General features: G+C 36.6%; 2 protein-coding genes across 2 annotated transcripts in view; one reads left to right on the top strand and one right to left on the bottom strand.

The window, feature by feature from the left end:
* Window positions 1-25,586, bottom strand: part of LOC123819361 — a 59,835-nt gene that overhangs the window by 23,119 nt on the left and 11,130 nt on the right. The gene's annotated exons all lie outside the window — the stretch shown is intronic.
* Window positions 7,154-25,113, top strand: LOC123819387 (killer cell lectin-like receptor subfamily F member 2). Its single transcript, XM_045839718.1, has 6 exons — window positions 7,154-7,232; window positions 11,538-11,636; window positions 15,655-15,702; window positions 18,278-18,426; window positions 18,697-18,812; window positions 24,996-25,113. Exons 1-6 carry the CDS (start codon window positions 7,163-7,165, stop codon window positions 25,111-25,113), a joined length of 600 nt encoding a protein of 199 aa, XP_045695674.1. The 5' UTR covers window positions 7,154-7,162.

The following is a 25,586-nucleotide window of genomic DNA, read 5'->3' on the forward strand; positions in this document are numbered from 1 at the left end:
TTGCTTCTGAATGCCATCTCCCTGCCCTTCAGATTGCACAGGCTCCATGCCTCCTGAGGCTCAGCACCCCAGCCCCGCCCTCTCCTCAGCTCTGGGGTCCACTCTTCAGAATGAGACTTGAGAATTCCTTTCCTTTTTTTCGGAATTCCTTGTCTTTCGACAGTGTCAGTTACTGGTGCCCCTTGTCCCACAGGCTTAGGCCAAAGCTCTGTGGGTCCCAGCTTCTATGGAACCTGGGTCTGCGCACCATGGAGGGAGAGGTGGCAAAGAAAGCTAGCCAAGACCTATGGTCCAGCAACTAGCAGCCACGTGTTGCTAAGGCAGCTGTAGCCATAGCTGTGTTCTGCTCATTGGTCACCACGGCCATGTAGTATGGAGCCTGGTAAATCTCAGCTTCTCCTGCAAATGTAGCTGCCTGTCTGTGCCTCTGGGGCACCAAATTCTTAGTCCTCACTAATGCTTCTACAGATATACAATAAGTAAAAAGCCTTGGATGCAGTTACTCACAGAAAATGGCTACCTCACCTTACCAAGCCTCCTACAGGACAGAGGCTGCTAGAATTTGCCCAACTGCTTAAGGTCAGTTAGGAGAAGAGATTTCTACCCAAGGCAGTGGAGGTACTAGGCACCCCTTACTGCTACTAGGGTAGACACCTCCAAAAATGTCAGAGGCCGTCAGAATCACTCATGTGGAGTTAAATAAATAAATCCAATTAAACAGTGCTTGCTCACCACTGACTTTTAATAAGGCTCTACATATGGCAATACCTAGACAATTGTATTGCCACTTGGGGAAGGCCCCTACTTCCAGTGTGGGAGGGGCAAGGCAGAGGCTATGGGAGGGACCCAACAGCTGGCACAGGCGGGATCAGGCTGTGGAACAGCCATAGCCAGCAAACAGGTCACAGGCCATCCCTAGCTTTTGTCTGACCAAGGCCAGGGAGCATGGAGAATGCTCATGTCTCCCTCAAAAAAACAGTATCTCCCTCTTTTATGAGAATAAAAGCCCCCCCCCATTTACGAGAATAAAGTTTTCTCTCCTCAAAGACAGTAAGCAATATAATCTCTATCTACAATGCCTCAAGGGACCCCTTCTAGAGTGCTCTCCACCTGAAAGGGCTCTTGCATAATTGGCTTTGTGAAACCAAAGTCTGACTTTAAAATGCAAATAACTAGTCTCCAAAAACTCTTATCTGAGTCATCTTTTTAAAATGCAATTTCTTGGAAGATAAATTTTATCAAGAGTGAAAAAAGCTTAGCCATCTGAGAAAATCAATTTAACTTAGTTCACCTATAACCTTCTAAACCAGTGAACTTTGTGCTATAATACCTATGTCATGAAAATTCGTCTCTCAAAAGTGTGAATGTATTTACGAGTAGAGGAGTATATATGTTTAAAAATTATGAAATGTGTTTGCCAATCTAAAGAATGCTAATTGCCTACTTTTAGAAGTCTAATACAGAGTTAGAGTTTGGTCTTTTTCACTCTGTTAAAGGGTCAGTTTTTTTTCTTTTGCTTTTTATTTTTCATCCTAGCTGATCCCTCCAGATTTTGCAGTTTTTAATGAGTGAGTCATGGCAATAAATTTCTTCACATGAATCCAATCAGATTAGTTTCCAATTGTGGTTTTTATAATCAAGACTTTGACTGGAATGTCATGTCTAAACATTGGACATGAGGGGAGATAACCTCTCTTGTGTGGTCATGTCATTTTGGATTTTCACTCAATTGGAATGCTTTACATCAGGATTCATAATTGAAACAGCCATTTTGGGTTCTTTCAAGATCTGTACTATAGTGTCAATAATTCCGTTCCTACTTGTTCCAGCTTATTCTTTTTAGATGCAGCAGAATAATGTGCAGTGGCATAGTGACCTTCCATACCATTTATTGGAACAGGTGTCTTACAGACTTAGCAGCAGCCTGACCACAGATGTAATGAAGCCTCCCACCAGCCAGAAGAGCCTGGACATTGCAGGGAGTCCATGTGCTCCCAGGCAGCTACTGGAACTTATATATTCTTATCTCTCAATAAAGAATCCACATCTGAACCACAGAGCAAAACATATTCAAGCAGAAAAATTTTCAATTCCCCCAGGAGTGGTACATAACTACTGTTTTTCCAGAACCACAGGAGATAAAAATGTGAATTAATTAAAAGGCATGTTTTAGGACTTTATTGCTTCATCATCATGTGTTAAGAAAGTCCATCTAAAAAGTGTTTAAAGCAAAAAACAGAAAGCTATGCTTTAAACTGGCTACTGAAACAAGGACAAAAATAACTTTTTCTTTCAAACATAAACATCATATGAACACACACGTATGCACACACTCACATCACAAAGAGAGGAAAAGAAAAAGGTAGTTAAAAATATTCAGAACGTTAGCATGAATATTCAGGATGGTAATGTTATGCTAGTGTTATCAGGACACAATTTCCTTTTCAAATCTGTCCTCATCAGAATTTTCAAATTATTTCTTATGAGAAAGCAGCCGCCCATGTAATATGAAAAATAGAGACACTTACTGAAGAAGATTCAAGCCTCAGGACCTCACACAATTCTTTCAGTCACCATCAGCTACCCTATCATATTTCCCTGATGGTCTGAAATCTCTTCCCTTTCAAAGGTGATTTTAGTTTGGGGAAAAGTCATAAGCCTCAGGGTGCTAAATCTGGGCTGTAAGGGTTCTGAGTCACCTGAGTGATTTGATGTTTCACCAAAAATACATCTTGTGCAGTTGCACAAGATGTGATGCATGAGTGGGCATGTTATGGTGATGAAGCTGCCAATCACTAGTTCCCCATAGCTACTGCCTTCTCAATCATCTGAATAGTTTCCATGGAGTAATGTTTAAGCTTAACACAAATTTGATGCAAATTTGTTGCTCTACTTGCTCAGTCATTTTGAATGTGATGGGCAGCATCACATTCACTCAACAGCATCTACAGCCCATACTGACTAGTACAATGAAATCATTATTGTCCTTGGCTGCCAGGTTACATTTATGTCATGCAAATAATTCTTGTTATATTAACAATGGTTGGACTTTTTCTAGACAGACCTCATATATGTCAAAGGGAGAAAGCTAAAGGATATAGCTGATTCTCACAAACTGCTTCAAGAGTAATACAGCATTTGTCCTGACTGGAATGCTCTGAGGGGAAAAGGAAATGAGAAAAGAAGAAAGGGGAACACAAAACAATAAAAAAAGAAAGAAAGAAAATGCAAAGACAAAGAAAAGTTCAGGATTAAACTCTTTTGGGTGGCTGCAAATATATTTCTCTGGTCAATTCTGTCATCACCCAGAACAAAATTATGCAAGGTAAAATACAGAAGGAAAAGACAAGTTACAAAATTGTTACTCCTGTCTGGAGAAAGAAAGAAGACTAAATGTCTGGGGAAAAATAAAACATATTCTACCTGTGTCATCACCAAAAAAATTCTATTCATAGAACTAACTACTAAGGATGAATAATTAGGAAAATATAGAGATTTCATTACCATGGTTGAGTGAAATTTGTTTTTGTTGCTAAGGGAAGATATTAAAATATTGACTGGAGATATAAAAGATATCCATCACTTAAAAATGTTCCCTGATGTACCTTTGCAGTTCCTTCGCCTACCTTTGGAACCAGCCAGCCATTAACCCACTATCATATAGATAGATGTGTTTTGCTGGTTTTAGAATTTTACATAAATGAAGCCACATAACATGCACTTTTGTGAGTCTGGTGGCTTTTGCTCAGCATAATGTTTTTGAGATGGATCAATGTTTTTGACCCATCTTCTTGCAGAGACCAACAGTTCATTCATTTTATTAATTAGTAGTATTTTATTATATGGGTATAAAATAATATCTTTACTCATTACCCCAGTGGGTTGTTTCCGATTTTTGGCCATCATAAATAAAACCAGCAAAAATATTTATGTTGAAGCCTTTCTCTGGACATTTATTTTCTAATCTTTGAAGAAATACCTAGGGGTGGAATTATTAGGTCATATAGAAAATTTATGTTTGTGTCTCTCCCTCTCTTTTTGTGATAACAACACTTAACATGAATCTAGTAATGGGTGTGTCTATTGTCTTGATGGTGGTGTTAGTATCATGGGTATTTGCATATGTCCAAACTCATTAAATTGCACACATTAAATGTGCTCTGTGTTTTATATATAAATTATATTTAAATAAAGCTACATTTTAAAAGAAAGTATACGTTTAATTTTATAAACGGACAACATTTCCAAAGAGGTTGTACCATTCCCATCATTAATGTAGAAGAGTTCCAGTTGCTCCACTTCAACCACGGTATTTGATATGGGAAGTCTTAAATTTCAACTATTCAAATAGGTATATGATGATGTGTAAGTGTAGTGTTAATTTACATATTTATAACAATCTGTTGAACATTTTCTCATGTGCTTATGGCAATTAATATATGTATTTTTTGAACTCTTTATTTAAATATTTTGCCACTTCATAGGATTATTTGTCTTCTTGAGTTATAAGATATGTAGACACATAGTTATATCTATATATGTATATGGTGAGTTATAAGATAATATATAAATAATTTGGAAACAATCCTGTTGTCAGATATATGTATTATAAATACTTTCCATCATTTGCAGTGTGTCTTTTCATAAAATTCCATAAAACAAGAGCCTATCTCTTTAGGCTTGTCCAGGCATATGTCAGTTCTCTTGATCTCTGCCATATTTTACTGAGAACTAGATCATCTTGACATATCTCAAAATATGATATAGTTTAGGCTTTATTATGCAGAATAGATTCATTACATTGATGACATTATGCTAATTGTACCTGGTAAAGAATAAGCAGTAAACATTCTGCAACTTTAGTATATTTGTTTACCAGCAAGAACCAGATCTTCTGTGGCCAATTTGACCCAGTAAACCCTAAGATTTGACATGAACAGCAACATTCTACCATAAACTCAAAAGGGGCATGTAGTAGGCTAAGCCTGAGCATTTCCAAAAAGGCACAGTAAGCTACATGAGCAGATGGCTCAGACTCACAAGGTGTATTTCTTTTTTAATTTTCTCTCTTCACCTCAACCATGTATATGGCCTTGAGGCAGGAGAGGGAAGTGTTGGAAAGGGTTCCTTATGATCACACAGTGGAGAAATAAAAAGAAAAGTTTTATCACTGGATATGTGTAAGGAATTGGTTTGTTTGAAAATGGCGAATGTGACTCAACCCTGCATCAGAAAGCCGACAGGAGCGAAGTGGTGGGCAGGAGCCAGAAACCTCAGACAGGCTTTCCAGTGGGAACCAGGCCTAGAAAATGTATCTAGACTGTTGGGGCTTGTTCTTGCTAAACATCTCTCGCCCTGGTCTGAAACAGTAGATGTTTATTGCCTATCTTCAAGGTAATTTCCAAAGCCTGTATGAATATTCTCAAGAATGGAGCATAATCAGCTCTCCACATTTCCCTTCTGCATTTGTTATTTTTGTTGCCTTGATTGTACCTAAAATGTGGACAACATTCCGTGGAATAGATAGGAAGACCCGAGAGAAACAATAAAAGCCTGTCCAGGCAAAAGCCTCTCCTTGAGAGAAGCAGCCATAGGACTCTCATCTGTAGAGAGTACCTGTGTCATTCCTTTTTCTCCACAGGACTTCTGTAGTCTGTGTGCATTTGTTCATCAGCCACAACACCCAGACTCTGCAGGTTCGAATCTGCAACAGATATGAAATGTATGACAGGTAGAAGTAGATGCTGCATTATAGTCTCATTCAGGGGGTGGCCTTGAAAGACAGAAGTGGAGTTAAATCTTTGCATTAAACAGAAACTTGGGTGATATATCTGGTCGTCCATCTGGCAGGAAAGATGAGTACCCAGAGATGCAAATCTAAAATGACTCACAGTCAGAGATTAATAGGTTCAGTGACTGGTCAAGAACTCAAAAAGAACAAAATTAGAAAACTAGTGACAGAGAGATTTGGGGGAGAAGTATGTATAGGGGTTTGTGAAGAAGTTAATTCCCATATAAATACCCACAATTTTTAACCACAGTTGAAGAGGAGACTTTCAATAATCAAGTGGATAAAATGATATGTGCTGTGTGCATCAGGAAGCTTCTTTTTCCAGGCACTCTGATGTTTGATTAATGAACCAATACAGAACCAGTTCATGCAGCTAAAATGAATCTTACGCATGGGATCAACGAAGTTGTCTTGCAATACCCGAGGCCACCCTGGAACTAACGAGCGCTCAATCTGCCAAATGCCATAGGCAAATCTGGGTACCAGATGAGATACCAATTCTGGGTGGGACAGCAGGATGGCTAGGTGACAGGATTACACTGGCACTGTCACATTGAAGAAGGCAATACTAGGCTTTAACAAGGTAGACTCTTAATCAAATAATGAATTTGATTTCCTGCCCACAGTTCTTCTTCAGCACCTTCATGCATAGACACAAGGACTCAGTGTGCTGGATTCATCTCTCCTGGATTCAACTTACCATTGTCTCTGCACTAATCATTTCTTGAGTCACCTCAGCCATACTTCTAAACCACCATAGCCATACTTCTCTTGGGAGGTTTGGACAGTTATTTAAATTACTGTTATGATAATTGGCTTAATGCAGGTCTGATGTTACCTTTCTTTGTGCCTTCATTATATGCTCCATGCCACTGGCCTGTGACTTACTAAAAAGTGACATTTTCCTCTGTGTGTATGCATGCATAACAGTGAAGTATGATAAAGACAATATCCTTTAAAATCTTTATTCTTATCCAGCCAAGCACCTGTTTTACTTGTTTATTGGTATTTATGTATGTTTTCTTTTGTTTCAGTAGAATATAAAAGATAGAAAATATGTTTGTCCTCTTCACTTTTATGTTCCTGGTACACTGCACACAAGTGGCTGGTACACTGTAAGTACCCAATACATATTTGTTGAAAAGGATGAAACAGAAGAGCCACTTTCATCTTGCAGCATAGAGAATTTTAGGTAGAAATTAACATGTCCACCCATTTTCATTCACCAACACATCCTGTGTGGTTTTAGACTATTTTTGGACTTCCTTTTAGCCTTTGGTACACTGTACTAGGAGAAATATCCAAGTCTGAAACTCTTCTCCACTTTCTTGTGCTATTTTCCAGGTAGTGTCCAGGGAAACGTTTGAGCAGATGAAGGCTGAAGATGGCTACATGGTGCTGATGGGCAAAACTCAGGTCAAATCCCAGCAGAGATCTAAAGGTAGGAATATTGTTATCCCTCAACCAGGCTCCAGTTTAAAATTGCATTATTCTCTCAGGAAAAAACAATGATCTTTGAATAATTTTGCAATGTTAAATTTAACTTTATTTTGAGATTTTAAAAAAATGGTCATAAGCTAAGTTTATTTAGACTCATATAAGCATCAATAATCAACCCCCGCCCCCGCAACAGTAGTGCTTTTACAGTCATGGGGCCAGGGAAATGCTAATAAGATAGTGTATAATCTCCTCGATGTGGTATAATAAGAATATAAAAATAATTTTCAAGTAAAGAGTCAAAGTTAGCATTCTTACAAAAAATTATTCCTCCTACAAAACACAAGATTCTTCAAAGCAACTATATGGGTATGGTATCTGTTGAAGATGCCTGTGATACTCAGAAGTAAAGATCTAGTGAGGATGGTGGGAGTAGCAATGGTCCCATGGCATTTTACAACTTACAAAAGCATTTTTGTATATACATATGGTATTTCATTAATCTTCTGAAAGGAGCTATGGAATGACAGAACAGTCTATTGGGGATGAGAAAGGGGAAAATAAAAGAGGACATCAATCTTTGCTGTTTCAGACTGTTGTATAGGGTCAAGATTGTTTTGTTTTCAAGCTGTAACAGGTTTTATAGGCAAGTTTGATATACAACATGTGTTTTCTAAATCCAGTAGGTTTACAATTCATTTTTTAGATAATTATGTTAAAATAGTCAGGATCAAAACTGGGATGACATGGCCCAGAAATTTTAGAATTGCTGGGAAAAACCACAGCTCTGCCATATGCACTATTGCTATACATGTTCATGTATTATCCCAGTTTCAATCCATCAAATTCAAATTTTTTCCATAAACATGATACTATTGTCATCATCTGCAGACCCAAGGTCTTTTTCATAGTCTCAATAATAGAAAACTAATACTTCCTTTTTCACTAGTAACTTATTTAGTGAAAACTAGGACCATTGGACTTTAATTGAATTGGACTCTAAACCCCATAGATGTAGTGGTTAAACTAAATTATTAACTTTTTAAAAAGTTTATAAACCACCGTGTAATACACAGGTGAGTAAAGATATATAAAATTTGAAGGTAAGTACATAAAGTAGAGGTTAACAGTCCTTTAAGTTACTAGTGAAAGAAGAATAGGGTTAGGAACATGAATTAGGCCTGCAATTAAGCAACAATTACATTTCTGTAAACATGCTTTTGCCTGCCACAAATTTGTTGCTAAGCTTCTTTGTAATTATGAGTAAAGATAATCCAACCAGTTATTGGGCACACACTGTAAGACAGTTACACCTATTCTTTAAGATGGATATGAAACTTACCATGGGAATAGACTAAAAGTGTTAGCCACATAAGAGTAGAAGTGAAGCAAGATTAGAAAAGCATAAGAACTAAAGTAAAAACCAACACCTAGATCAGGGAAAATGTCAGAGAAAACTAGCAAGTCTGAGGTCAAAGTTGAGGATAGAGAAAAGGGGCAATAAAACCTACAGCCTTGAGTAAACCAAACAAATACTGGTAGTTCCTGGATGCATGAAATTGCTGGCTTGTGCAAGTATTTGCAAAAATATTTTCAGCATTAATGGAATATGCAAAAGGAGATGTTCATAGGAGGTTGGAGAGTGGAAGTTGAAAAGAGAGCTAAGATTTTAGAGATGAATTTGTAGATTTGATCTGTGTAAAACATGTAAAACCATGAGGTGAGATTAGCAACTTGAGCATTATTTAGAGAGCAAAATAGGGACTGCTATGCTCATAGTACATGTTATTTTTCTCACTAGTACTTATCACAATTATATATTTCCTCAATATAATAAAATATAATTATAGAAAAAAGGTCGATATAAGTAATCTTGTTACTAAGTCCAGAAAGAAAAAATTTCCATCATAAAACAAATACAATCACAACATAAGTAGTGTTCTGGCAGCAGTGATGATGATAAGTTTCACAGAGTAATCTTGTAGTATTGCCCCATGGACGCCAATGACATGGAGTCCAGAAGTTTTGGGACACAAGGGTCTCACCCATTGTAGCTTAGGTAAAAGAATATTAATTGTTAATTTATAGCTATAATATGATTTGGCAATGAGTTAAAACTTTTTCTTCTTGGTATGTACATATGGGATCAGTTAACTTCCGATAAATATGCCTGGAATAGGTATTCCCTCATAACTTGCAGAAGTACATTTTGAGAGTTTTTAGCTAAATAGAGGTCTTTTCACTTTTGTTTGAGTAAAGAAATATCCACAGGCAAGAAAAAAATAGAAATGCATTTTGGATTTATTTTGTAATAAAGACAACTGGGTAAATTTCAAAACTTTTACAATATACAGCATACCCTAGAACTATGTGTTATAAAGAGATGCACTAAGTCCATAAAAATCGATGAAAATCAATTGAAATAAAATATCCAAATTTGAGAAGGACCTCTCTTTCATTATGACTGAGAACAGTAATTTTAAACCTTTTTCATCTCATAGAAAACATAAAATAATTACTAAAATTCTGCAGAACACCAAAAATATAGTTTTTCCTCATTTGACCACAAATAGGTATAATTTAATTCATTCACAGCGAATGGTTATTGTTGTGTTGGCTGTTGTCATTTTTTTAATTTTTCCTAAGGGAAAAGGGGTCAGTGCCCCTGACTAAGTAGTCAGGTATTGCATATTTTAAACATTTTTGTGGCAATCCAGTTGAAAATTGCCAACTTAGAACTATTTGTGAGATATATAACTACAGTGAAGAATTAAGTGCTTGTTAAGTGCTTGTTATAAACCAATAAAAACTGGGGAATAATAATCTGAGCATCAAATTACTTGATTTTCTCTTTGGGCACTAGCAAAACAAATTGACTTGAATGTTTCTAGATTTAAATAATATTCCTATGATTACATTAAATATATTCCTATGTCGCTGGCACTTCCCCCATTTATTCCTCTTTAAAGAGGCCATTCCTGCCAACTCTGATCCAAAGTAGTACTATGGCAAAAGTTCAGTTCAAACAGCATTAATTGGAGATCTATGCTACTTAAGCTGGCACTGATTCTTGTCCAAAAAGTCAAAGTCAGGGGTACACTATATATCATATCTGAAGGTGAGATAACAGGTGAATATTCCCAGTACCATGACTGATACATAACAGGACTTCAATAAATGTTCCTTTCCTTTTTTTTGTTTTTTAGTGGGTCATTAAAATAAATAATACACACAACACATATACACTTGACACTGAACAACCCAAAATGAAATTAAGAAAAATAATTCCCTGGCTGGCGTACCTCAGTGGATTGAGCGCGGGCTGCGAACTAAAGTGTCCCAGGTTCGATTCCCAGCCAGGGTACATTCCTGGGTTGCAGGCCATAACCCCCAGCAACCGCACATTGATGTTTCTCTCTCTCTCTCTCTCTCTCCCCGCCCTTCCCTCCCTAAAAATGGATGAATAAAATCTTAAAAAAAAAAGAAAATGTGCATATTCTTTAAAAAAAAGAAAAATAATTCCATTTATAGTATCATTATATAGTATTATCATATATTATGTATAATTTCTATTTTATATATAAACCATGTTTTTTGGACTATAAGACACACCTTTCCCCCAACATATTTGGGAGGAATAATGGTTGTTAATGCCGCTGTTGAGTTCTGTTTACATTTACATTGGTGAAATATGTTATTTATGTTATTAAATACGACATTTTTTGCCTAGAAATTTTTTTCCCTATTTTCCTCCTCTAAAACCTTGGTGTATCTTATGGTTTGAAAAATATGGTAATATATGTGATATATAAAATATATTATATGTACACATTTATATATTATGAATTATTGTGTATTATTGCATATGTAATATATAAAATAAATCTTATATGTTTATATTATATTTATATATTAGTATGTAACACATATAATACTATGCATTATAAATTATATATCTATATAATATATATTTAATTTAACTTAATTACTTTTATAGGGTGGGGGAGGAAGGGAGAAGGAGAGGGAGAGAAACACCAGTGTGTAGTTGTCTTTTATGTGCCTCCTACTGGGGACCTGACCTGCAACCCAGGAATGTGCCCTGGCTGGGAATTGAATATACGACCCTTTGCTTCACAGGTTGGCTCTCAATCTACTGAGTGACACCAGCCAAGGCCTAATATATATTTAATTTAAGAACTAATTTTAAGTAATCAAAAATCACTGAATAACAAAGCAAGGCAGGAAAATGTTTTTAAAGTGAATCATCACAAGAGTTCTAAAATTCATGAAAAAAATCTCAACCTTTCAGATTTCGCCTTGTATCGATATTATTACTGCATTTTTCTGGTAGTTGGATGCATTGGGATCCTCATTTTTGTGATGACAGTGATTGGCCTGAACTTTTCAAGTGAGTATGCAGCTCTTACTTGTTTTTGCATTTTCTGAAGATAAATTGATCTTTAATTCCTCTTAATATTAAAATCAGATCCACACTGTAGTCCAAAGTTGGTAAATTAAACTTTCCACTCACATGTCATGTTACACAATTATTTTCAATTTAAGAAAAATTAAGAAACATTCAAGTATAAAACATATTTATTCTGCATATTTTTAAAGACTTATAGTTAAAGATTGACTTATATTATTTAAAAATTAGTGATGTGTGTTTACAGGCTATTATGTGCTCATCACTTTGAAAAATAATAATTTAAATGTATGAATGTGCTAGTTTTAAAAAAATGACCTGTTTGAAAGTCATTTTAGATGGACTCCTGCACCTGATTTTTCTCCCTGAAGTTGTATTTAATGTGTTTAATCTGTGTTCATTCTTCTGAAATAGCCAGACCATTGCATGATTCTGTAGTTTTCTGTGTTTCTCTTGAAACTGTGATTCTTGAAAATGCAGGGCTAAAATGGGGATTATCATATATAATGTCGACCTGGAACATGAACATGAATGAGATATCTAAATGTAGAGGAACCCTAAAGCTAGTTCTCTGTGGGAGGCAAAGAAGTGAAACATCTATTTTATATTGGGCAATTATATCTGTTCTTATGTTTTTCCTGTTCCAGCAACAGAAAATGTCAGATTTTTCTAAGACTAAACAGTCTTCTTTAGGTAATCCTTCTGTACTTGTAACAGCATTTTGGCTGAGAAGTTGTCAACCAATCATATCCCTTAATATATTCAGTCCTTATATTGAAATCAATTACTGATCATATGAAATTGTCCACTTCTTTAACATTCAATATTAGATGACTATTCATTTTCATGAGTTTATCTAAGTAAGAATCATTTAACCAGTAATTCTAGGATATGGACTACACCGTAATATTAAAACTTTTTTAAAAGATCCTAAATTCAGGAGCAAATGGTTTCTTTCGGGCACCAGGTGTGATATTTACAGGCCAGCACCACTCTCCTGTGACTCAGTTTCCTCCTCTGTAAAATGTAAATAGTAAAATTACATAGTTGGTGCCATCATCATTCTTTCAGAGAAAGATACTTTTTACAAGAAATCAGTAAAACTTGAAAAATTGATGAAATATAAGTAGGGACAATACTTTTTCTTAGCAGGTTTTAATTCTTATAAATTAGTGACAATTTTAAGATTTGTGTTTCTAGTAAATTTGTGCTTATACTTTGACCAGTTTGAAATATTTTTCATGGCTTTCAGTTCAAAACAAATTATTGATCATAAAATATTTACATCTGCTATTTCCTAAGATTCTATATCAGAACAGTAAAAGATAACAGCATAAATTAAAAGCACAGAAGTAGAAAAGGAAGAAAAACTTGTAAAAATGAAAAACAGATGGGATAATGCTATTGATAATGCTATCAAATTAATCAATGGACAGAACCACAGTTCAAAGAACAAAGGGTAATAATGGGGATGAAAGGTCTTCCTCACGGCAAAACCCAGGGAAAACCTCCTTTTCAGAGATGGGTAGGGTAGAAACAAAGGTTGAAAGCAATGTAGTTAACTAAAAGACTTTCTAAAGAATGTTCTTTTTGATTGCTCTCTTGACAACTTCTTGCTCCTCTCATGCAGTGGTATTTGGTACCATATCATGGCAAAAAAAAGAAACAAAACAAAAAAGTCCAACAAAAATCCCTTTCAAACAATCAGCTGTATAACTAAATGAGCTGGGGCTCCTCTTTTATGGAGTGGTGGTAGGTATCGGCCCCCTTGTCTTGGTTCTGGAGAGAACCAGGGAACATGCAATGTTGGTTTACTGAATAGTTTGGTTATATCCTGGGCCCATTCTATCTAAACATTCATGAAATCTATCCAAATATCTCAGAGTACAGAGAAAAATGTCAGAAAATATTAGTAAGTATAAATAAATCGAGATTATCTGAGATAAAATCTCAACATATTATCCCAGAAGTGTTACAGAACAAAGGGGAGCCTGGGGTGGCCAAGGGCGATATACTATTACTGAAAGGAACTGCCCAGGTTTGTTATGTCTGCCACCAGAGGAAAGACGTCTCTCAATGCCAGAGACTCATGAAAAGGAAAGGAAATGTTTATTTAATGCTATACAAACTTAAAGTAGTGACCTAATGTCTTCATCAAAATCCCAAAGTCCCTTAAAATACCCACAAACCCACACAGTCCTTCCTTCCCCCTTTGCCCAGTCTGGGGTACCGTATCTCAGGAAAAGAAATAGAAGTCAGTGGCTCAGGCAGCCCCCGGTTCTTCCCAGTAATCCACCTCATCTGGTAGGCCTCCTTTGGTTCCCAGCACCATCAGCCGTGTCGCCGGGATCTCTGCTAAAGTCGGGTGGTGGTTCCCTCTTCTAAAGCTGCAGGGGTCCCCACTCTGGCAAAACCGCATGGTTCTCCCTCCCAGGGCTGCGAGGAAGTGGGGTTGCCACTCTGCCAAAGTCAAGTGGCGATTCTCTGATAAAGCAGCATGGTGATTCTCTCTCAGGGCTTCGGAAGTTCCCACTCTGGCAAAGCCATGTGGTTCTCTCTGCACAATCACTGTGGGAGTCCCCAGTCTGGCAAAGCTGCATGGTTCTCCTCCCACTGGCTGCTGTGGCTCGATTTAAATCCCCATGCCAATCTTGCTCTGCAGCCCCATTTCTGACTCCTCCCACACTTCTCCCACAATTGGCTACACTTGCCAGCATTCTCATATCCTTCCAGCTTCACTGGGCTGCCTTCGTGAATCTGGGTAGGGATGGCCCCATGTCATGAAGCCAATCTTCTCCAACTTCCCACACAGGCGCTGTAACATGGGGGACCAGCCCCCCAGTTACATCTTGGTGGGGAAGTTACTTCCATCCTCCTGGCTCAGATCATGGCCACAGCTATTTAACATATCTATGTAACCAGTTAAAGGTTATAGATATGTTAAATGACCATGCCAGAGGTTAGCTGCAAAACTGTTGCTACGTGAAACAGCTCTTAATGGCCCTGCTCCATTTGTCCCTTCCCTGAACCCACACCTGTGGGGGGTGGAGGGGGTAAGAACATCCTAATATTTCCTGAACACCTTGAGTTCTGGACCCCATTTCGAATCCCTATTTGGGGCCCCCCTCTTGGCTGCACCCTGTTACAGAAGGACAGCATCGCTGACAAATTTCCAGAAGAGAAGAGGGGAAAAAGTACATGGGAAATAATAAAATAAATGTTTAAAATTTTTCAGGAGAAAAAACAAACAAACAAAAAACAGAAGTTTTCAATTTATAACAGCCCATCAAATTTAGAAGAAAATGCAAAAATAGATATAATAAATAGATGATAAATAGGTAAAATAGACTGATAGACAGACAGATAAATCCTCATTATATTTCAGGGCACAATCAGTAAATATACAATCCTAATTGTTTACATAAAGAATTAGTTCTTTGCCAAAGCAAAAAGAAACAAATTGGCATCACATTTTTAAATGTATATAAAACGACACCACTGCAGTAGTTCTGAACATGATATAACTTAAGTTGAATATAATTTCTTATGTACTCTTTTGGAACAAATAAAGGAAGAGGGGGGCTGATATTAGATGGAGTAAAGCTAGCCCAAGAATGTAATGAAATGTACATTGCAGGTTATCAGCTCTTCTGTGTTGCAGGAAAGTAATTAATTCAGTCTGCATGAAAACAATTTATGAATACTGAAACCAAGAAGCTGAAGATGCTTGGTGTGATACAAAGGGTGAGTCTGGAACAAAAAAAGATAACATCAAAAATAATATATAAAGGAGTAATAAGTATGAGGTTTAAGAATGCATACAATATTTAGAATTGTGTTTAGCTCTCAAAGGAATAAAAATATTAGAAAAGGTGGCAAATTCTGGCGAAGGAGAGGAGTAGAAGCCTGGTAGAAGAGAAGTGCATTCACTTTTTTATTCTCATATACCTAAGTTGCTCTTCATGTTACTCATTGTATTTTTTCTTTGCACTGAATACAGATAAAAAAATGGATTTCTCAAAGAATGTAAATACCAACAGTCTAGCAGGTAATGTTTTTGTCTGATATGTGTTGAATAAAAAAAATTCAACCAACTGGTTACACAGATTAAATATCAGGTTTTTAATACTTTAAAATGGGTATATAATAATCGCATCATAGTAAATATTTAATGTAGTTTAAACCAGCTGTGATGGTTCATTTTATTTGTCAACTTGACCAAAATATCATGGTACCCAGATATTTGGTCAAACACTAACCTAGATGTTGCTGTTAAAGTACATTTTAGATGAGATTAACAATTAAACCAGTAGATTTAAGGAGAGCAGATTGTCTTCCATGATGTGACTGGGCCTCATTCAATCAGCTGAAAAGCTTAAGAGAAAAAATACTGAGGTTCTGCAAAGGAAGAGGGAATCAGCCTCCACACTCCAGACTCCAGTTGCAACATCAGCTCTTCCCTGGGTCTCTAGCCTGCCAACCTGCTCTTCATGTGAGCCAATTCCTTGAAATAAGTTCCTCTCTCTCTCTCTCTCTCTCTCTCTCTCTCTCTCTCTCTCTCTCTCTCTCTCTGTTCTATTTCCCTGACTAATACACCAAGTAATATAATATGCAGGCATATTATATTATAAGGCAATATAATAATGCTTCAGTTGACCAGATAGCCTATGGAGACAAACAACTAGATTGGAACTTTAGATCCGATATTTATGTTGTATGACTTTGAGAAAATTATTCAATATATCACTCAATTTCTCCTCTATAAATTGGGGGTGACAATAACATCTATTTTAGAAAGTTTTTTTGTTATATTCTTAGATTTTTATTATGAAAAGTAGAAGTAAAACTAAGTACCTTTCAAATAGCTTCAAAAATTGTTAGTACATAGTCAGTATTATTTCATCTATATCTCTTCCATTAACACACTCCCAAACTAGATTGTATTAAAGCAGTTACCAGATATCATGCCATTTAATATTTAAATATTTCAGTACATGATTCTTACAGTTAAAGGCTCCTTGTGCTTAACTCAATCACAACATTATTATAACTCCTGTGTTAGTTTTCTCTTGATGTGCAACAGATTATCATACATTTACCAGTTTAAATAAAAAATTATTTAATACTCAACCTTCATGGGTTGAGAGCATGGGCACAGCTTAACTAGGTCTCCTCTTCAGGGTCTCACAGCATGTAGTTTAGGTGTTTTCCAGACCACACACATTTCTGGAGCTAAGGTTCTTCCTGTGAACTTACGTTGTTGTTGGTACAATTCAGTTACTTATGGTTGTAGGACTGAGGTCATTGCTTTACTGCTGGTTTTCACCCAGGGCTACTCTAAGCTCCTGCATTTTCTTGCCATCATGTACTCTTGCACAGACTCTCAGGACATGAAAGTTTAATTCTTCAGAGCCAATAGGACTTCTCTCTCTTTTCAAAGAAGGCCCAGTCTCCTTTATAAGGTCTTATACCTAACTCATGCCCTTCTGTTATAATCTCTCTTTTCATGAACTCAAAATTAACTGACTGGGGACTCTTTTTTTGTCTTCAAAATCCCTTTACCTTGTAATAAAATAAAACTTAACCATGGAAGTGATATCCCATCATAGTCACAGGCCCAACTCAGATTCATTACACGAGGGAATTACATGAGCCATGTACCCCAGGGGCAGGAATCGTGGGAACCACTTTAGAGTTCTGTCTACCACAATGCCTAACTTATTAATATATATATTACCTAGTCACCATTAAAATGTCTTCTTATTTTCCTCTGATTTGTTAAAATCATAATCAAAAGGAAAACCACAATTGCATATGTTTAAAACACCTTGGTGTCTCTTGAATCTCCTAATCTTCAGGTCCTCATTACTTATTTATTTTTTCTTTGCCATTTATTGTTGGAAAAAATGGGTCAAGATTCTGTATAATATCTCATACTGCTTATATATCAATCTTGTCATTTAACATGTTCTGCTATTTTATAATTATTTTAAAACATAAATATATGCTAGGTGCTTAGAAACCCACAATAATGGTTATATGTGTTATCACGTAAAAATATATAATAGATGTATTTTGTAAATACGTTTGTTATTATTATGTAAAAAATTGAGACAAGAATTGATACCAAATAGCTAAATAAATTTCTTTTCTCCACCCTCATCCCCATAATATTTCTTTGTATAGAAGATAAGACTGGAAGCTAAGTTAACACCAGTAGCTCTTTGGACAATTGGTGTCCACATTTTGAATCATGGGTAGGTGTTTTAACATCTTACACTGATTATTTGGACTACTTTTAATATATTTTGCAGCTCCAAACTGTACTTCATTCACCTTCTATCAATATTCACCTAATGGAATCACTTGATCCAAATGATTCCTTCTCACTAATAATAGTAAGTGAATAACTCCCCTCAAATTTAAACTGTGAGGGATATTTGAGGTTATTTTATACCTTTTAGTTATGTACTGGTACAGCTGAAATTAGAATCCAGTTATCCTGAGTCTTTAAATTATGTTTTGGCAAAAATGTAACTATTCAGGACTGACAACTTTTGGCCTGGTACAAAGTATATTAATTTTGTAGAGTTTTATTAACTTTTTCTTGCATTTTCTTTTAGGAGACAATTATATGTGCCCAAATGCCTGGCTGTTGAACCAAGGGAAGTGTTACAAGTTTTTGATGACTTCTAAAACTTGGAATGAGAGTCAACGTGATTGCACAAAGCTCCAGGCACATTTGCCAGTGATTCACACTTTGAAAGAGCTGGTGAGGAATCAAACATGGAATCTAAGTGCTCCAGGAAGAATTGTTAGGTGCAGTTCTAATAAGTGTGGGTAGTTTATGGTCATCGATCTGAACATTCATGATCCCTAATATAATTACTGTTGTTTATGATAAGAAGCCTACTATTTAGGAAAGAAATAATTATTTACGTCCTCATTAATGCCTGGCACAGTGCCTTACTCTGTAGAAGGCATTGGTATGTTTTTGAATAAATGAATAAGTGAATAAATGAATGAACTATTCTTTTTGTAGGAATTCATGCAGAAGAGTTTAAAACCTGGACATCCTAGTTGGACTGGACTATACATTATGCCCCCAGAAAACCAATGGATGTGGATAAATGAACACCCTTTTGTGGAACAAAAAGAGTAAGTCATTATTTGAGGGAGAGGAATGGTATAATGATGCTGTTTTATTTATAGAAAAGTAATGTAATTAATTAATTAAAAAGGGGCAAAGGAGGACACTATATAATACTTAAGGAAAGAATTCATCAAGAAGTGATAACCCTTGTAAATATATATATGCTTAACATATGAACACCAAAATATATAAGGAAAATCTTGGAGGACTTCAAGAAAGATGTCGACAGCCACACACTCATAGTAGGGGATTTTAATAGACCATTGTTAACAGTGGATAGATCTTCCAAGCAAAGAATCAACAAGGATATTGTGTTGTTGAACAACACTCTAGATCAAATGGACTTAATTGATTTATACAGAACCTTTTACCTGCAAATAAGCAAAATATACATTTTTACAAATGCACATGGAAGATTTTCAAAGATAGACCACATATACATCACAAAACAAGCCTCAGCTAGCTCAAAAAACTTTAAATGATATCAACCATCTTCTTGGATCACTCAGGCTTGCAACTAGAGACCAACCTCAAAGAAAAAACTCAAAACATTGAAATTGATGGAGACTGAATAGTATGCTATTAAATAATGAATGGGTTAACAATGAGATCAAGGAAGAAAACAAAAAGTTTCATTAAAGAAATGAAAATTAACACACAACAGCCCCAAACCTATGGGACACAGCAAAGACAGTCTAGAGAGGGAAGCGCATAGCCATATAGGCTTACTGCAGACAGATAGAAAATTTTCCAATAAATAACCTAAGTCTGTATCCATAAGAAATGGAGGAACAACAGCAAAGAAAGCCCAGAGTGAGTAGAAAGAAGGAAATAATCAAGATCAGAGGAGACTTAAATGATGTAGAGACTAAAATAGCAATTCTAAAGACCAGTAAGTCCTGGAGCTGGCTTTTTGAAAAAAATAAATAAAATTGACAAGCCTTTAGCCAGACTCACTGAAAGAGAAAGAGAGAGAGAGAGAGAGAGAGAGAGAGAGAGAGAGAACTAGAATAAATAAAATAAGAAAAGAAAATGGAGAAATAACAACAAATACCACAGAAATACAAAGAATTGTAACAACTATATGCCAAGAAATTTGACAACCTGGGAGAAATTGTCAAATATCTAGAAAATACAATCTCCCAAAACTGAATCAAGAAGAAGCTGAAAGCCTGAATAGACTGATAACAATTGTTAAACTGAAGCAGTAATCAAAAAACTCCTGGCACACAAAGAGCCCTGGACCAAATGGCTTCACAGGTGAATTTTACCAGTTAAGGAAGAGCTAACTCCTACCCTTCTCAAACGATTCCAAAAAATTCAAGAAGAGGGAGGACTCCCAAACTCTTTTTAAAAAGTCATTGTTAAACGAATTCCAAAACCATATGAAGACACAACCAGGAAAGAAAACTACAGGCCAATGTAGCTACTGGACATAGAAGCTAAAATCTTCAACAAAATATTGGCAACCCAGATCCAGCAGTACTTCAGAAAGATCATACTCCTTGGTCAATTGAGATTCATCCCAGGAATGAAAGGATGGTCAAATCTTGCAAATCAAGAAGCGTAGTACACCACATAAATAAAATGAATGACAAAAATCACATGATCACATCCATAGATGCTGAAAAAGCATTTGATAAAGTACAGTTCTCATTTCATGATAAAAATGCCCAGCAAAGTGGGAGTAGAGGAAGCATACCTCAAATAATAAAGGCCATATATGAGAAACCTAAGCCAACATCATACTCAATGGGCAAATATTAAAAGCTTTCTCCAGCCCTGGCTGGCGTAGCTCAGTGGGCTGCAAACCAAAGCATCGCAGGTTTGATTCCCAGTCAGGGCACATGCCTGGGTTGTAGGCCATGGCCCCAAGCAACTGCACATTGATGTTTCTCTCTTTCTCTTTCTCCCTCCCTTCCCTCTCTAAAAATAAATAAATAAAATCTAAAAAAAATAGAATTTAAAGAGAATTAAAAATTCTAAAAAAGAATCTTAAAAAAAAAAGCCTTCTCCCTAAGATCAGGTACAAGACAAAGAGGTCCACTTTCCCCATTTTATTCAAAATAGTGTTGGAAGTTCTATCCATGGTGATCAGAGAAGAAGAAGAAATGAAATGCATCCAAACTGGAAAGGAGGAAATAAAACTGTCATTACTTGCAGATGACATAATAGTATATAGAGCAAACTATATAGGCTCCACCAAAAAACTACTCAACCTAATAAGTGAATTTGTGCAAACAGCAGGATATAAAGTCAATATACAGAAATGAGTGCATTTTTGTATACCAAAAATGAAATATCAAAAACAGAAACTAGAGGAAAAGTCCCATTTACTATAGCAACAAGAAAAATTAAGTAACAAGGAATAAACTTAACCAAGGAGTTAAAGACCTGTACTCAGACACTACAAAACACTGGAGAAAGAAAGTAAGGAGAACCAAACAAATGGAAGTACATACTGTGCTCATGGATTGAAATAATCAACATATTTAAAATATCCATACAACCCAAAGCAATCTATAGATGTAAAGCAATCCCTATTAAAATACCAGTGACATATTTAACAGATTATGGACAAATATTTCAAACATTATATGGAACCTAAAATAACCATAAATAGCTACAGCAATATTGAGAAAGAAGAATGCACTAGGAGGGATCACAATATGTGATATCAAATTATACTACAAGGCCACAGTAATCAAAACAGTTTGGTGCCAACATAAGAACAGCCACATAGATCAATGCAACAGAATAGAGAGCCAAGAAATTAACTCATGTTTGTATGTTTGATTAATATTTGAGTAGGGAGAAGAAACATAAAATTGAGTAAAATTAGCCTCTTCAAAAAATGGTGCTGTGAGATCTGGAATGAGAAAGAAAGGAAGGAAGGAAGGAAGGAAGGAAGGAAGGAAGGAAGGAAGGAAGGAAGGAAGGAAGGAAGGAAGGAAGAAGGAAGGAAGGAAGGAAGGGAGAAAGAAAGAAAGAAAGTTAGTTGACCACCAACTTACATCATACACCACAATAAATTTAAAATGGATGAAAGACTTAAACATAAGCCATGACACCATAAAAGTTCTAGAGGAAAACATAGGCAGTAAAATTTCAGATATCCTATGCAGCAATATTTGCACCTATACATCCTCTAGGGCCAGAAAAATGGAGGAAAGAATAAACAAATGGGACTACATCAAATTAACAGCCTCTACACATCTAAAGAGAACATCTTCAAAATGAAAAGGAAAACAACTGTATGGGAAAACATATTTGCCAACAATACCTCGGACAAGAATTTGATCCCTAAAATATATAAAGAACATATACAACTCAGTGCCAGGGAGATAAACAATCCAATTTAAAAAATGGACAAAGGACCTGAGCAAGCACTTCTCCATGGAGGACATACAGATTGCCCAGGGACATATGAAAGGATGCTCAGCATCACTAACCATGAGAGACATGCAAATTAAAACCACAATGAGATACCACTTCACACTGATCAGAATAGCCAAACAACAAATAACAAACAGCAGAATAAATCAACAAACAACAAGTGCTGGTGATGATGTGTGGAAAAGAAAACACTAGTGCACTGCTGGTCGGAATGCAGATTGGTGCAGCCTCTGTGGAAACCAGTATGGAATTTCCTCAAAAAATCAAATATGTAACTGCCTTTTGACCCAGCCATTCCACTGCTGAGGTTATACCCCAAGAACCCTGAAATACCAATTTAAAAGAACCTATGCACCCCTATGTGCATAATAACATTATTTACAATAACAAGTGCTGGGAACAGCCTAAGTGTCCATCAGTAAATGAGTGGATCAAAAAACTGTGGTGCATTTACCTAATGGAATACTAGGCAGCAGAAAGAAGGAACTCCTACCTTTTGTGACAGCATGGATGGAAATGGAGAGCATTATGCTAAGTGAAATAAGCCAGTCAGTGAAAGACAAATACCATATGATCTCACCTATAACAGGAACCTAATGAACAAAAGAAACAAATGAGGGAACATAGAGCTGGAGGCATGGAAACAAGGAACAAAGTGACAGTGACCAGAGGGGGGTGGGAGGAGGATAAAGGAAGAAAGAACGGGAAGGGCTTAGTTAAAGAACAAGTATAAATGACCCATGGACATGGACAACAGGGTGCGGATTGACTGTGGGAGCAAGGGTTGGGCAGAGCAGGGGAGATGAATGGGGGAAAATTAGGACAACTCTAACAGAACAATAAAAATATTTGATGAAAAAGGATTAAACAAATTACAATAAATTGTACTTTTTGAAGAGGCACTCAATAAATGCTAACTTATTTTTTCAAAAAGAAGGTTTAAATTTAAACTTTTGCCCTTAAAAATTCTCTCAAGCTTGTTGATATGAGAATGAAGCTTCTCTCACAATGTTCTTGTGTGAACAACAGGAGGTAATGAGTGGAAGAGTGCTTTAAAATTCTTAAGTGTCATGTACATTTACCTGTATTCCTCTGCGCTCCCATTTTCTTTTCACCTTACATGACTAGAGTAGCTGAGACTGGGCAAAGAACACTGGAAACCTTGCAAGTTAAAGCAAAAGCCATGGACTGATAGTTCATTTCAATCTAGATATTTATGCTTCTAATATCCATCATCTTTCATGAATATAAAGCTTAAGCATGAAATACTACTCAGTTTTTATACCTATTTTGATGGTAGTCTTTGAAAAACTTAGTAAGAAATGTGTAGGCTGCCCCCTCCCCACTTTTTATTTTTTAATTTGGAAACCAGGGTATTGTTAGGGCAAGATATCTCTTGTTTTTTAAAAAAGTTATTTTATTTATCATGCTATTACGGTTGTCCTAATTTTTCCTCCTTCGCATCCTTATAACCAGTGTGTTGAACTCTGCATCCGGTAGATCACTTAATCTCAATTTTGCTTAGTTTTTTTTCTGGAGTTTTGTTCTTCTCTTTTATTAGAGCCATGTTTCTTCATCTCTTCATATTGGAAGCCTCTGTGAGTTTGTTTCTGTGTATTAGGTAGAGCTGCTAGACTCCCTCCCTGATTTGGTAGTGTGGCCTAATGTAGTAGGTGTCCTATTGGGTCCAGTGGCACAACCTCCCCTAGCACCTAAGGTGGGTACTAGAGGTGCATCTTTTGTGTGCACTGAGTGCACCCTCCTCTTGTAGTTGAGCCTTGATTACTGTTGGCAGGTCAATGGGTAGGATTTAATGAGCACAGTCAACTGTAATGATTGGCTGTGACCACTTACCACCAACCTCCACCCTACAAGGAGGATGAGCTGTGTGGGGGCAGGTTGGAAGTGCTCCAACATGTTCTGTAGCTGTCCATTGGGTGCACTGTCTCTGTGGTTTCCTGGGTGGTGCAAGCAAGGTCCACCCCCACCTATGTTTTGCCCAGGATCACCCTGTCTGCGTCATAAGCAATCTGAGACAGCTGCTGCTTGTGCTGGGCTTGGAGATTCCCAGGCAAAGCCAAGCTTTGAAGGTAGGCCGGCTGCTGCTAGCTCAGGGCCTCAGGCCACTTAACAAGAGGTACAGGTGCTAGAGGCTTATTGAGGCTGGCTGTTGCTTGTTTGAGAAGATTTAGGTGTTGTGAAGCATGAGCCAACATCAGCCATTTATATGGAAAAGCAGCTTGGGTGGGTCCTGAAGTCAGGTGGAGTGGAATTTCTGGGGATCTCCAAGGTGGGTCAAACAGTGTTAGATAGTTTGATGGAATCCCAGATAATGGCACCAGCTTGCTGGCTCTGTGGTTCTGGGTGGGGAGGGTTTGGAAATGGGACAATGGCCTCTGCTCACCTTGATGACCCACACTTCAGTTTCTCTCTGTATGCCACTGGTGACTTTCAAGCTGCTACCCTGGTGCTGGAGCTCATAAGGAGTGAGTCTGAGAAGTCTCTGTGTGGATTCTTTAAGAGGAACTTCTTGGGACTCCAGGAGTTTCTCCCACCAACCTAATCCCCACAGTTTTTTGTAATCAGAAGTTGTGGGAACTTATCTTCCTGGCACTGGAACCCTGGACTGGTGGGCCTGGTGTGAGGTGGGACTCCTCACTCCTGAGATATCCCTCTGAAATTTTTTTCCACCACACTTTGATGTTTAGAAAATTTAAGATAAATTTAAGAAAAATTAAGAAATTTAAGAAAATTTAAGATAAATTTTCTAAAGTCTGCCCTTTATCTCCTAGCTTTTCAATTATTGGACTAACTGATAGTATGAACTGTGCTGTCACAACAGGAAATCAAGTGAGTTCTGAAGACTGTGACTCTAAATTTTATGGCATTTGCCAGAGAAACATTGTCTGAATAAAAGAAAATCTGTGCATTTGAATAAGAAAGTGGAAGAAATGTGTATGTATGGATGGAGGTTATAAATGGTTGTCCATTTTTTTAGAGGAATGCAAATTTATGTTTTTTATTTGAATATAAAATTTTCAAATATTTTATACAGGAATAAGACTCAAATGAAAAATATAATTTTTTAAAAAAACAAGAACACATAATTCCCTATTGTTTGAATGTCTAAAAAAATAAATTTAATCTTTTCCTAATCCTATCTATTCCCCATGTGTGTTCTATTCCTTGAGTTTTAACTCTTCCTGAGCATTTGGAGAAGTAATAAACCAGGCACATACATACATATATGCCATTTCTTCTTTACCATGGGCCTTTACCCCAAGTTGATTATTTTCAATTTTTTTACCAAAGACAAATCAAATTTCAAATGGTAATGTGTTTAGATGTTATAAGCATAAGATGTTTATTTCAGATAATATATA

This window comes from Phyllostomus hastatus, unplaced genomic scaffold (genome assembly GCF_019186645.2).
Source record: "Phyllostomus hastatus isolate PE091 unplaced genomic scaffold, TTU_PhHast_1.1 phas_contig_308, whole genome shotgun sequence".
NCBI lineage: Eukaryota > Metazoa > Chordata > Mammalia > Chiroptera > Phyllostomidae > Phyllostomus > Phyllostomus hastatus.

Bases quoted from the DNA above. Each gene is read 5' to 3' on its own strand.
- LOC123819387 (XM_045839718.1), top strand. From the start codon at position 7,163: ATGAAGGCTGAAGATGGCTACATGGTGCTGATGGGCAAAACTCAGGTC. The intron at 15,703-18,277 runs GTAATGTTTTTG...ATTTTCTTTTAG, and splicing joins AAATACCAACAGTCTAGCAG to GAGACAATTATATGTGCCCA. The intron at 18,813-24,995 runs GTAAGTCATTAT...TTTATCTCCTAG, and splicing joins CCTTTTGTGGAACAAAAAGA to CTTTTCAATTATTGGACTAA.